Source organism: Cottoperca gobio, chromosome 11, assembly GCF_900634415.1.
Source record: "Cottoperca gobio chromosome 11, fCotGob3.1, whole genome shotgun sequence".
Lineage (NCBI taxonomy): Eukaryota > Metazoa > Chordata > Actinopteri > Perciformes > Bovichtidae > Cottoperca > Cottoperca gobio.
Genome location: NC_041365.1, coordinates 16158571 through 16173455, shown reverse-complemented (window position 1 = coordinate 16173455; position 14885 = coordinate 16158571). Strand labels below are relative to the sequence as shown.

At 41.4% G+C, this 14885-nt stretch overlaps 1 protein-coding gene across 1 annotated transcript; it reads right to left on the bottom strand.

The window, feature by feature from the left end:
* Positions 1-1117: 1117 nt before the first annotated feature.
* LOC115015996 (probable C-mannosyltransferase DPY19L4) lies at positions 1118-13703 on the bottom strand. The gene is made up of 19 exons (XM_029443657.1): positions 13263-13703; positions 12926-13090; positions 12585-12706; positions 12415-12505; positions 12155-12276; positions 11364-11509; positions 10922-11045; positions 10687-10821; positions 9920-10051; positions 9498-9599; positions 9321-9394; positions 9000-9158; positions 8353-8472; positions 8144-8264; positions 7914-7970; positions 7733-7815; positions 7529-7661; positions 3311-3469; positions 1118-2358 (listed from the first exon to the last, which is right to left on the bottom strand). The coding sequence occupies exons 1-19, from the start codon at positions 13351-13353 to the stop codon at positions 2194-2196; spliced, it is 2301 nt and encodes a 766-aa protein (XP_029299517.1). The 5' UTR covers positions 13354-13703; the 3' UTR covers positions 1118-2193.
* Positions 13704-14885: the final 1182 nt, after the last annotated feature.

The window sequence follows — 14885 nt, the reverse complement described above, 5'->3', positions numbered from 1 at the left end:
TACATACATACATACATACATACATACATACATACATACATACAAAAAAAATGTTTTCACTCCACTAAACTTATTTGACAGCTACATGTTACTTTGCAGATTCGGAATACTAATACAAAATATAAATCAACGAATACATTATGATATATTATTACAGGTGAAGCTACCCAGCAGTGTACAGAGAAATTAAAATTAGCACCTTTTAATTTTGGTACTTTAAGTATATTTCGATGCAGATACTTCTGTAATTTTAAAGTAAAAGATCTGAGTAATTCTTCCAATATAACGTTACATTCGGTCAGTGGAGGGAAGTGACTAAGTACATTTAATCATACTGTACTTAGGTAAAATGTTGAGGTATTTGTACTTTAACTTGAGTATTTATTATTTTCTGCCACCTTTCAGATGGAAATTGTGTCATTTTTACTTCTCTACATTGACACCTGAAATTGCTTTTAGTTATTTCATAAACTAAATTACTTTCAGGCAAAGACCCTTACTATATGTATTTTACCTTGTACACATGATGTAAATAAAATCTTTAAAATATGATCTTTAAAGGACTTCGGGGGCTCCATAGTAAATTTAAAAAAAGGAAACTGGATTTAATTGAATATGCAGTGCGAAAATAGAGATTGAAGGCCATGCACACCTACAGGGTCTTCTCACTTAGTCTGGCTGATTGCACCTCTGGTCAAATTGAGGTTGTGTGGAGCTGATAGGAATTACATGAGGTTACTGTATTTTTAGTACCTATAATAATGATGAAAGGTGTGGTATTTCCCACCCTAATAGTCTTAAGATATATAATCAGCTAAAATCTGCATGTGAGTTTAACTTTAAATTAAGGATGGCAGAGGAAAGTGGGAAAACATAAAAATTCTAATTTAGGAGAACAAAAATGCCTAAAATAAAAGCTTAAGAAGATTATGTAATGGAGAAGGGGGAAACAAACTATATAGTAAATATGCAAAGGGAAAATTAACTAATTCATAAAGTTGTATTTTCTCCTATTTGCATTTAAAGGGAAACTTCTGATTAAAATGACATTCAAGGCATATTAAGCATGATAAAAAAAGAAGTCCACACAAAATGACAGCACACTATAGAGATCAGCTTTGTACTCATCAACTCAGTTTTATTTTCCATAATTCAATAAAACCTAATATTCACCACATGGCCTTTTGCAGAGGGAAAGTTATTAGTGAGATTTTCAGGATAGCACCAGAAGGAAATTACAAACAAATAGTTCAGGTAAGAACCGGGGGAGGGGGAACGGTCAGTCTCAGGCGTAACTAAAGGTGTGATCCGTAAAGAGATGTCAGGCAGTTCACACATCTCAAAATAAGGCATCCAGATGAGAGAATGATGGAGACAGAACGACAGACATGAGTAGCTTCAGAACCAGCCTCCACTACACTTTAAGGCTGAAAGAAAGTTCACACACGCTGTTTCTATTGTCCTCGATTGTTCAATCAATATTCTGATACAAAACAGAGGGGCTCCGAAACAAAACCGCAGTTTAAATGAGAAAAGCAGCGCACATATGACACATTAAAACCAAGCAGTCTACCCACAAATATTCATCTTTCATTCATGGTGTTTGAAGCAACTCTACACTTCACATCTGATATCACAACTTCTTCATCTTCTAATGTCGCAAGTATGCTGCGGAAATTCAGATACATTCACCGGCTGATGTTGGACCCCAGGAATTATATTTATGAACTCTAAGGTGAACCTAGCTGGGTGTCTTCTTAAACAGCAGAGATCTGCTCACTCTCTCTTACACACTTCCCTTTCGCAGAGCCTAAAAAATCTCAGCAACCACACCTGCTCTCAGCTTCTGTACAAAGTGAACACACATATTAGCATCTCCCTTCATTAAATACATCACAGTAAAGCATGGCTTGTAAACTACAGTACAGTGATTAATATGGCATGTTTTCACTTCAACACGGCCATTTTATGTTGATTTTAATTGAACAATGTGTGGTTCAAAGCCAGGACAATGTGCTCAGTTGATCCCAGTTGGTTTGAATTTGCAGCTTCACCATCACCAGGATGTGGAAAGTACCAGTGATTAGACATTTTCCCAGAGTCCTCTGTGTTACATTGTGGACATGAAGTGAAACACTGGAGAAGGGCAGAGCCAGGCTCAGTGAAGTCTCAGCAGGGATGCGGGAGCTGCCATCAGTACTGAAAGGAGATGACGGAGTTCACTTTGTACACGTGGTACGAGCGGTTCCAGAAAACCCGAGTGAAGTAGTTTGTGTAGGGCGAGTAGTTCATCTTTATCTCTTGGCAGAATCTTCCGTGCTTGGAGAAAGAGTAAACCTCTCCTTTGTCATAAACGACCTGAATGAGACACGAGGATATGGGTTAATGAGAATGGCAATTATACACCGCTTTCTTAAAAACACGACAAACACGATCAAAACTTTCCTAGAGTGAGGATTCTTTAGCTTTTTTTTTTTTATAGCTTAGCTTTTGTAAAGCACTCTCAGAAGAACTCTCTTTCTTAAACCCCTCATTGTAATAAAATATGTAAAAATACAACAAATGCACTTAAGAGTTTAACATGTTGGGAAACACACTTATTCACTTTGTTGCCAAAAGTTAAACGAGAAGATCGATACCACCCTCATGTCTCAACGGTAAATATGAAGCCGCTAGAATAGCACTAAGACTGGAAACGTGTCCACCCCCCCCATACAACCACAACATGCTGTTTTTACAATTTGGTTTTTGTACAGATTAAACAAACGAGATACAACACTTATATTAGTGAGATTTAGAGGAGCTGATTTTGTGCTGTTGTACAGAGCCAGGCTAGCCGTTCCCACATTTCCCATCGTTATGCTAAGCTAACTGGCTGCCAAAGGTAGTTTCATACACTACACAGGCATGAGACTGGAATCAATTCTCTTATCTAACGCAAATTTCCAAATTATTACCTTAAACCGAGTCTGTCTTTGTGCTGTATCTTAGTTTTACAGTGAATGCTACCATGGTTGTAATTATACTGTATATAATGAACAAGAGCAACAAAGAAAGAGTTAGCACTTTGCTTCTGTGGATGAAAACCGCACAATTCAGATTTGAGTGTTTCTGCTGTTTTACGCTGATGGGCTGCGCAGTATTCTCCAAACTCTTTCTCTGATGGCAAATCATTCAAAACCTTCTTTGATAAACTTAAAAGTATGTTTTTCCCCCTCATGGCAACAACATGCATAATTGAAAACACACATTACTAGACGTACAGATGGGATTCTACAGCTGGAGGTAAACCAATAAGTGTGTAACTCACATGTCCGTTGGCGAGGTCGAGCAGGTCTTTGACCCGGCAGCCTTTATTAACACTAAGCTCGTTACAAATAGACTCCTCGATGATCACATAATTTGTCTTCTGAGAGGTCAGAATCTTGTAGATGTCCTCTGCAGATCTCATTGCATACACCTGGTAAGTCTACAAGGAGAGGAAATAATTGTAATTAAAAAAAATATATATATATATATATATATATATATACACACATACACACACACACACACACGTTTGCTAGTTAAACTCATCTATAGTAAGGAAAATCAAAATATATATTTAGTCTTTTGGAGCATTCTTCTGCTTTATTTAAAGACTGGGCTGTATAGCGATGACAGGAAATGAGGGGTGGGAGATGGAGAGCATGCAACAACACATTCATAATGGATTCCATCTGTTCCAGGAATCCCCTCTTTGTAACCAAAGGACTTGAGCTATCTAGATTAGTTTAAAACTGATAATATTTTATTTATAAGCGCACTTTTCATTTGCGTAAACAAAACTCAAAGTGCTACAGAGTAAAAACGATGAGCAAAATATACATTAAAAAAAAGAAATAGACAGACAAGACAACACTTTAAAATGGTTAAAGTCTAGCAAAATGCTCTGGGTTCAGGGAGAGCATTCCACAGGCTGGGAGCGGCAGAGTAGAAGGCGCAATCTCCCATGGTTTTGAGCTTGGTCCTGGGGGGAGCAGTTCTCTGAGGTAGGATGGAGCATTTCCGTGAATGCACTGATGGGTGTAAAGGGAGATTTTATAATTAATCCTGAGTGAGACCGGGAGCCAGTGCAGTGATTTGAGGATGGGTGTGATGTGTTCGTACTTTCGCACTCTCATCAGGATCCTAGCAGCGCTGTTCTGGATGTATTGCAGCTTCTGGATGTTTTTGCTAGGAATCCCGATGAGAAGTGCGTTGCAGTAGTCAAGTCTGGAGGAGACAAATGCATGGACAAGCTTTTCAGCATCTGACAGAGAGAGTGTGGGGCGGAGTTTGGCAATATTTTTGAGGTGGTAGAAGGAGTTCTTGCATGTTTGTCTGATGTGGGCCTCAAAGGTCAGGTGAGGATCCATTTTCACACTCAGATTGGTGAATTGTTGATGAGTGGAATGTTCTGGAGGAGGACTGGACCTGATGTGGGGTGCCAACTAGAATGACTTCGGTTTTAGTGCTGTTTAACTGGAGGAAATTGTGCTTCATCCATGCCTCTATCTCCTCCAGGCAGGTGGTTAATGTAGATGATGGCAGAGGTGCAGAGGGGGTTGGGTTAGTTCTGATGTAGAGTTGTGTGTCATCAGCATAGCAATGGAACGATATTCCATGCCGGTTGATGACACGACCAAGGGGGGACATGTAGATGGTGAAAAGAGTGGGGCCCAGGACAGATCCTTGAGGGACACCACAGGTGACAGTGTGTGTTTGTGATATTGACACTCCCAAGGTGACATGCTCAGTCCTCCCAGTGAGATATGAGGTGAACCAGTTTAGGGCCGAGTGAGAGAGTCCGATTGTGGAGTGAAGACGGTTGAGGAGGATGTTATGATCAATGGTATCAAATGCTGCAGTTAGATCAAGGAGGATGTGGAGAGATGGAGATCTGGCGTCAGCTGTCATCAGCAGATCGTTGGTGACCCTAACCAGGGCAGTTTCTGTACTGTGGCCAGGGCGAAAACCAGACTGGAATTTTTCAAAGAGGTTATTGAAGTTGAGATGGACCTGAATCTGTGGCAACTACTTTTTCCAGCACCTTGGATAGAAATTTCAGGTTGGAGATGGGTCTGTAGTTGGCAAGGACATCTTGGTCTAAGGTGGGTTTATTGAGGAGTGGTTTGATGACAGCAGATTTTTAAAGGGGATGGAACATGACCAGACTGGAGGGAGTGGTTTATCACTGTAGTGGTGAGGGGACCAGGGCTGTGGGAAAGGGGTCCAGGGCACAGGTGGAGGGTTTCATCTTTTTGATGATGGTCTCAACCTCTTGCTGCGAGATGTCAGTGAAGCGGCAAAAAGGCTGGGTAGGTCCGGGCTGGGGGTTGACAGTCGGGACTGGCAGAGCAGCGGAGTTGGAGAGGAGAGAGCGGATGGTATCTACTTTTTTTTTCTGAAAAATGCGATGAAATTGTCACACTGCTCCTCTGTGGTGTCTTGGTGCAAGGGAGTTTGAGGTTTGAGGAGATGATTTACTGTGGAAAAAAGTTGCTTGGAGTTGCCAGGGCTATTGTTGATGATGTTGGAGTAGAAAAGTGACCGTGTGACTCTGAGGGACTTTGCGTAGGCCTTTTGGTGGTCTCGCTATGCCTGTCTGTGAACAGTGAGTCCTGAAGCCTTGAGGCGCCGCTCGAGGACACGCCCCGCTGTCTTCATCTTCCGCAGCTCGCAGGTGTACCAGGGGGCTGAGCGTGACAATGTGACTGTTCTGGTTTTGACAGGGGCGTGGAGATCCAGGAGACTGCTCAGAGATTTGTCCACAGATTCATTGACTGATGTGAGATTTATAGCGGAGAGATGCTGGAGATCCGAGGTCATGGTGTAGTTGATGTTTTTCAGATTTCTGAAATGGATTTGACGTTTTGGTTTGGTTTAGGGAAGCTGGAGTGGCAGATCCATTGTGATGGCCTTGTGATCCGACACACCCAGATCGTAAACAGATAGATTACGGATGGGGGCAGAGTTTGTGATGACTAGGTCAAGTGTGTGTCCCCCAGTGTGTGTGGGGACATTAACATGTTGAATGAGGTTGAGGCAGTCCAGAAGGTGTAGGAACTCGGCTGCATAGTGACAGGAGGGGGTGTCAACGTGAATATTTATATCTCCAAGTATTATAATATTTCCAGAAGTAGTGCAGAGTATAGTTAGAAGGTCGTGCATCTCTGGGATGAAAGCTGAGTTGGGTTTTGGTGGTCGCTAGATGAGAAGTATTGTCAGGGTGAAGGGTGGTTTGCATTTAAATCCAAGGCATTCAAATGAGGATAGTACAGGCAGAGGCAAGGAGGACAGTTTCAGTTCTTTTCTGTCTTTTATTGCTAAACCGCCACCACGACAAGTACTGCAAGCCTTTTCTAGGTAGCTGTAGCCAGGGGGACAGACTTCATTTAGGGCAGAGTAAACCTCTGGCTGTTGCCACGTTTCAGTAAGGCACATAAAGTCTATTCCCTTGTCTATGATGTGGTCTTGTATGAAAAATGATTTGTTGGTTAGGGATTGTGCATTAAAAATTTCTATTTTGACTCTGGATGAAATGGTGGATTTCTGTAGGGTCTGGAGTAGACTGAAATCCACTCCGCTCAGTGTGTAGCGATCACACAGTGTTTCCCGTGCTATTAACACCGAGAGCGTCAGTCCTCTGATGACGCGGCAGACGTGCGACAGTGGTCCAGATGGAAGGAATGATCGACACAGGCGGGCCAGGCTGGTGGTAAACAAACTTTCTACGAGAGCCTCTGTGAGTGTAACGAGGTCTGCGTAGGAGTCCAAGTTGTTTGATGGCTGAGATGCACGTTGGAGTTGTGTAGTTGTTGAGACTCAGCAGTTGCGGGATGGAATACTTGGACATCCTGCCGGTTGCCACAGGTTTTAGTTTGGGGCTAGCCGTTAGCCATGGACAGAGATGGAGAACTGTTAGGCAAGGCAAGATGGTTATCCGTAGCATGGCAGAAGGAGATGAAGCAGGGAGAAGAAGTCTGTGTCCAAGCAGCAGTTTAGCTGACAAGCTAGTTGACGGCTAGCTGTGGAGGCAGCGGTCCTAGCCAACAAGTGCTAATCGCACCGGGACAGGTGAAGGGCTGTCCAGGGGATACCTCACAGTAGCGATGGTGAAGCAGTGGTCGACGTATTGTGGCCCACTGGTAACAGGAAGTTGACCGTAGGAGCTGACTAGCTCGTTGGAAGCCGACAGACTGCTAGCTAGCCAGCTAGCGTTAGTTGTCCGGGAGCTGTCGATAGCAGTGGAAAGTGCCAGCAACAGGTAGCAGCGGTTATCCAAACACGGTTTGTAATTCAGTTGAATCCAAGTAGAAATGCAGTCAGCAGAAGATATAAGTTAGATGTTTAAAGGTAACAACTAACATCTAACAACAACAACAACAACAACAACAACAGACTTAAACTAGAACTAGCAGAAGGAGAAGTCGCGTTTTTAAATAATTTTCCAGCACCAGGAGTCTCCTTTGTTTCTTGTTTGGAATAAATCTTTCATCTCACTCACATCTTCAGTCCTCCTCAGCAGGTTGATGTCTGAGTAAAGCGGTAAACTGGTGACAGCTAAACCTGAACACAACTTCACCGTTCCCAACAGCTGAGGGCTGCCTGCAAAGACAGTCGCCACTGGAGCCTGTGACCTGCAAGACAAGGAGACGGCGTTAGAGGCTACATTAAAGATTTGAAAATACCGAAAGATCTGAGGACTCACTTGATCCAGCTGATCAGCTCGATTGTATCTGGATCGTAAAACTCCTGCAGATCTGACAACTCTGCTAAGACACGAGGGCAGTACTGCAGACAGAAGAGAGAGAAGAGAGCCGTGTAGGAGGATGTTATGCGTCTTTAAATATCAGACAAAGAGCTTCAAAAGATAAAGAGCTGAAACTCACCTCTCTCCACAAACTGAAACCAATGATCGTAGGAACTGCTGTGCTCAGGATCAGAGACTGGAGAGCAAAAGCAACAATTAACACCCTATCATAATATTATAATACTTCATAGGTAGGAACACAATTCGGCAAGTTAAATATTAATCCATGCACTGTGTGTGTCACGCACTTCTTTATAACTGAAAGAGAACAATGTTTGCTGTTAAAAGTGAATAACAGAGGCCACACACCAGCACTACAGGGTGGATGGACCTGAGTTTGAGCCACTTAAACACAGTCATCCAGAGGTCGGGAGAACACACACCGAACGCTGTAAACATGCAGACGTACGGGGTCCATAGATATTTCATCCTGCATAAAAGAAGAACAGTCAATGCTTCATTTACTATAGAAACGTGTTAGAAATCCAAATTCTAAAGACACACTTTGATTAACTTACCCATCAAACAACAGAGCAAGGCCTCCAAAAAGCAACGTGTGAAAAACGTGATAGATGACCTCCGGCTGCTCTCCTATTCGTCCATCTTCAAGTCTGAGGTTGGTTTTCATTGGCTGGCCACTGTATAAGAGAAGAAGTGGAATCACTTTACTTTTATTCATTTTCTTTTTTGGTTTATTTAGGGACAAGTTGCAGAAGCAGTGTCCGATGTACTGTACCTCGCTAAATCTAATTTCCAACACTTGATGGAAATTGATAGTTCAAGTAATCATTTAAATTACACGTTGAGTTTTAAATCTTAAAGAACAGTGCACACAATGATCAAAAACAAGAACACCCGTCCATGACAACCAACCCAACACATTCAAACAGACAAATGAAGCAAACAAAGCATTTATAGCATCGATTCAGGAACACAAATAATGACTAGGCTGGTTGGTGTCATGATTACAGTTCTAGTTCTAACCAGTGCTTCACTGTCGTAGAAAACGTTTTAAAATCCTGCATCTGCTTTGAGCTGGCGGGTCGGGAATTTCAGAGGAAACTGTAGCTGGTCGATGTCCAGTGTTGATCACAGCTCAGTCAAATATAGTTAGAGAGACACCCATGAGTAATGTCATGCACTGTGTTTGGCACAAGTCTCTAACCTGAGTCTTCTGTAAATGGTCTGCAGGGTGGACAGCAAACAGACAGTGAGCACCAGTAAGTAGAAGGGAAGGACTGAGGCCTGCGTCAGTCGCAGAAATAAGTCCTGACCGGGTGTCTGGAAACTCTCTTGGCACAGGAGGAAGTTGGTGATAAAGTCACTGACATAGAACAAAAGAAAAATATTGCAATTAGATTAGATTATACAGACAGAAACCAACGTACCAACTGATGTGGATACACAAAAGATAATACACAACAGTACTAATGTGTATTAACCTGCATTGTAACATCTAACTTGAAATGCAACAGCTGTGACTCACGTAGTTGTGTTGAGCCCAAACTTTACTTCAAGGAATTTCAAAATGAAGTCACTATCACTTACAGGTATAAGTTTCTGTAAAAGAAAAACAAAGATGATTAACCAACAGTTATATTACAACATACAACTAATAACTACAAAGGAATGCTGACAACCCAATATAATGTGCTTAGTTTACCTTGACCAAATAACTGAAGGTGATCCCCGTGGTGAAGACGAGGTGGAAATGGAGGAAGAGCTTCATTACTCTGGCCAGAAGAGGCCCCATCTTCATCTTTTGCTGCAATAGAAATACAGGAAACATTGAGATTGCTTTACTCTACGTTCAAACACTGAAGGTGATCAACTTTCAATGATAACATACAGAATAAAATAGAAAATCCTCACATTTGAGGGGGAAACCAGGAGATGTTACGTTTTATTTTACTGAATAAACTTAGTGTAGAATAAGCTAAATGATTGTGAAAAGACACTTATTAATCTGTTACCAATGATGTCAGCACTAAAGTGCACTACTCTGGGGTTACAATGAAAGTTAAAGCAAACACCTGTAAGATATCATTTAACTGAGCTCTGACGTGAGGGAGCAGCTAACTCTACCTGGAAGTACCTCGCGAGCACTGAGCCAATCAGGAGGCTGAGCAGAGGCGAGCTGAGCAGGGTTGGGTTCTGAAACTGGAACAAGTAGGCGAGGAACAAAGAGCTGAGGTAAACCTTGTGAATGTCAGCCATCTTTACATCCCAGGTGGAGAGAAAGAGAGACAGCGAGAGAGAAGAGAAACAAGGGAAAAGCACAATGTCTTTGAGGACGATTATGGGCACAACGCAGGATCTAAAGATACTGAACAAACAGGTCATTTTTCAGTTACATTTGGAAACACACATTTGTTCTTTAATAATAGTAAGGCACAATTGTTTTTACACATTTTACGTTAATAAAGAACTGGCCAAAAGTATAGGTTTAATGCATTAATCAAAAGCTTGAACAAATACATTTTCTAAGTCCACAAAACACGTTGCTCTTAACTAGATCGAGCCCAAAAGAGAAAACAGTAGATTTCAGTCATTAGTTTATGGTTAAAGGAATAGTTTGACATTTTGGATACACTTATTTGCTTTCTAATGTCTGTGAGTTTAATATCAAGATATAGGCAGCAGCCAGTTAGCTAAGCTTAGCATAAAAAACAGTGGGAAGCAGTTGGCTCTGTCTGAAGGTAACAAAATCTGCCTATTGGCATCTCTAAAGCTCAGTCATTAACACGTTATATCTTTTTTTGCCTATTTGCACAAACACTAGTGTAATAGTGATAAATTGTGTTTTTTATGTGCGGGGACTATCTCTTAAACAGGTGCAGTGACTTCCTTACCTTACGTGGTGGCACCAGGTCAAAAGAGTCAAGCAAGAAAAGACAGAGGCCCTGGATGAAGAGCACGTAGTGGCTGTGCTCCCAGACCAGCAGGAAGGTGAAGGTGGTGGCACTCATGGTAAGATAGCAAAACATCTACAGAGAGAAATACTGTTCATCAGCGTGTGTAAATGCAGAGTTACATTTAACTTGGATTTAATAGAGGATTCTTTAATTGGTTTCATGAGAGGCTCACCTCAGTGGCAGAGCTGATGTTATTACTCAGGAATCCAGTCAAAGCCGCAACCTGGCAAGAGAAGTAAGGCAGAGCCCAGTTGTCCCGCAGAGGAATAGCATAGTCCACTTTGGTTGTATCTGGTCTGAGGAAGGAATGACCCACAGAAGAGTTGTAGAGTGGACAAGTCACCGTGAAAAAGAAAGAAAACGAGTGAACATGGGATCTGAAACAGGAGGGTATTATGCTTCACCGGTGAGCATTTTAATTTGTCTGATCAGCGGCTTAAGTGTCCCATTCTCCAGTCTGTTTAGTTATCAGAAAGTAAGGGACAAAATATAAAGAAAGGACAAATGATAAAGTCCACAAGAGGAAGGTAACTTTACTGTACTGATCAGACTTTTATAGGAGGAAGAAACATGATGAGGCATGCAGAGAAAGCGGGCAGCACAATTCTTCTCACCTGTTGATCACATACCAGGCCACAGCCAACATGCCAGCCACCCAGGTGCCACTCATCACCCAGCTACACACAAACAGGGCGGTGACGTAGACTGCCTGGAGCCCGAAAACTGCTCCAACGTAGAAGTAGATTGGCTCCACAAAATCCTGAAGGCAGAGACAGAAACATAAAGGCTTCATCACAGACGAGGAGCAATTATATGAGCAAGAACATTTAAAAAGAACTCTGCATACTGTTTGCTTCAAACGGCTGAATACATGGATGTCAATGTTAGAAATTCAATGTCAAATAAAGTTGTAAAATGAGGAGGCGTGCTAACTGATAAAAACTTAAGTAAGACTTACTAGCATAAAGTATTGCTTGTGTAATGTAGTCAGGTAATGTAATACAAAAGTTTGACTTCGCTCCACTTTGTTCTGGGATTGAATGATTTGTTGCATTATTAGGTGACAAGACTTTTTAACTAAATGGAAATTATAGTTGTTTTTTTTGCATTTGTAGTGTTAATTTGGGGCTTTCAGAGATGTTGTATCTGGTAAAATTATGCTTCTTGTCGTGTCACTTTTCCACAGAAACACGTCTTTCATATATTGTCACTACGCTTGTAGTCGTTAACTGTTGTCTGTCTGTTGTAAACACCTGTTTGGCAGTACTAGTTTAGTAGCTTTTTTTGGAGAAATAAAACGCATATACCTTCCATCACATATTACCATCTGACGAACAAATATGATACCAAAGTATTGTAGCAGAATCAATGTCTTTTTATTGCACTTTTCTTACTTCTACCTCACCTGGCTGCCTGTGACTCTGTATATGAAGCTTGTGATGAGCTCTGGATACAGAGAAAAATGCTCCACTGCATTGATGGTCTGACCTGAAACAGTCCTGTTATCTAGCGTCAGCTCATAAAACCCTAGAAACCACATAAGCACAGAGTTAATTGACAAGAAAAGATTGACATTTGTAGCCCTTTAATTCAAGTTAGTGTCCGTTCAGGTGTTGTATTTAGTTCATTATTTGTATTTCCTTTAGTAAAAAGCAGAAAGCATACCTCTTTCAAAGGACGGTACCGCCAGCATGTGCTTGTAGTAGTAATAATAAAGCCCACTGCCTCCCTGGAAGGTGATTTCACGCTCCAGCTCCTGCGACACATGTAGGTGAATTTTAGAATTTATGTGTTTAGCAGTGAAGTAGAAATTTAATGGAAGCAGAGTCACCCACCTGTCTAGTCGAAAACCAGAACTTCCTGTCATGATACGCAGACAGATATGCGGCATAAAGCATGCCGCAGGCAACTGCTGCTAGACATCCGAAGAACACCCTCACCAGGCGCTGCAAATAACCTGCTCAGGAGCAGAAATATAACAATGAACATCACGTATCACAATATAATTGTAAGTTATGATGAGTGCGTTAGACAGATTTGGTCTGTATTTTAAAAATCAGCCCTCAGTTTTACATTTTAAGTATCTTGCCACACCATCATCAAGGGTTTATTGAGTCACTGGAGAAGGGTTTCTTTTTTAAGATGCTACACCTCAGTATACAGGGCATTAACTTACATGCAGAAGAGCTCTTGGATCTCTTGACAGGTGACTCGGGTCTGTTTGATTCTTCCTCTTTATGTTGAGCATCCTCTTCTTTACCTCCCCCCTCATCTTTCTGCTGCTTGTCACCTCTACCAATGGACACCTCATCCTCCTCTGTGTTCACCGGCTCTTTAATATCTGCTCAGGTGTTTACAACAGACAGACAACAGTTAACGACTACAAGCGTTGTGACAATATATAAAAGCTCAGACGTGTTTCTGTGGAAAAGTGAACTGAAGTTAACCGGATGTTTTTGCACAGGAAGCTAACTGGTGCTTAGTTAGCGAACTGCTAAATTAGCTAAACTTACGTGTAGTCTGCAACACAGGCTCATTTTGGCGCTCGTCCTCTTCTTTATCTCCCCCCAAAGTGTCTGTTTTTCGACATTTTAACTCAGTCATGACGAGATTAAATTAATCCGAGAGCAGTTGTCTGATGTGTAGAGACAGCAGCATGCTAGCTAGCAGGCGGTTAGCTAACACAAGAGCCCTCAAAATCAACACTTCGCTTTGCAGTACACTAGGCAGGTGACGAGTTACAAGCTTCACCTTTCTGGATCAGATTGTTTTGTATGAAGTTGTAAAACAGATGCAGTGTTTGTGATATTAATTGTGTGAAGGACTCAGCACAGCTGCTGCAGGGTTGTGACAGCAGGACAGCGTATGTTGCGGATGGCTTCTTCTTTCCGGAAGACCAGACACAGTTTAGTGCATTGCTGCCTCCCACCGGTGTGAAAACGCCATTGACGTTTCCCCCCCCCCACTTTCATATTCGTTTATTATTCTTTTTTAACCGCAAGCCGTCATCGCCACGGAGGAGCAGGACACCCAGCCTTCAAAAAATAGCTCACTGAATGATGAGTGCACACAATCTTCATGCTGTCTCAACCTGGACACAACAGCGGTCATTGAACGCAACTCTTCTTCACTGCCATTCACATTGTCCAATTAATAATCAAAAGGAACCAGTGGACAATTAATAATAAATACATAAAAGACAATATAGTAACAGCTAAAACAGAAGACATTTAGTATGTGTAATATGTAAAAAAAGAAGAAGAAGAAAATAAGCATAAAAACAAACAATACAGGATTTTAAAAACCCTTTTTGGAGGGGTAGGGAACTTTAAAAAAAAAAAAAAGGATTATTACCTTTTACACAGGACACCCACTCACCAGGTGAACTACACTGATGCCATGTTCATCTTAGGTTTTTTGACAGTATTATAACACTTTTCTATGACATTTTAAGGCATATAATGATTTATTTTTAAAGGCATCCTTTATGACATGGTTATTTGTGACATAATATGATTTTTTAAAAGGTTTCATGACATACTGTATTATTAGTCCTATGGTATGAAAGGGAAGCCATAGTTTCTGAAACTATGGTCTATATCAGGGGTGGGGAACCTTTTTCCTATCAATGGCCATTTCAATTTTTACAACATCCTTCGAGGGCCATACTAATTATTGAACTCATAACCTCCCATTCATTTCACTTTTATTTTATGCTGTGCAACAAAGCACATTTTTTTTTTCCATGTATCTTTCTGTTTTATCAGAAATCAGAAATCCTTTATTAGTCTCACAACGGGGAAATTTACCTTGTTACAGCAAAATAACATATGAAGTAAAGTGGCAGTACACAATAATTAAATAGAATAAAAAATAATATAAGTACCAAGTGGTTGATAGAAAATTGCAAAGTGAATATTGCACATGGCAGTGATAATTGCACAGCAGTGGTGGAATAGTCTGTTCTTGGTGTGGTGGTCTACCTCTCTATCTGTCATGTTGTTATGTTACTCTCTGCAGAGAGCTGCTTGTTGGGCCAAACTCCGCTGAAGAGCGTTAACTTTATAAGGGACTCAGATCACGCAAGCGCATCCGCACAAACTAGGCACACTGGCCTTTTACTTCCACAAAGAAAT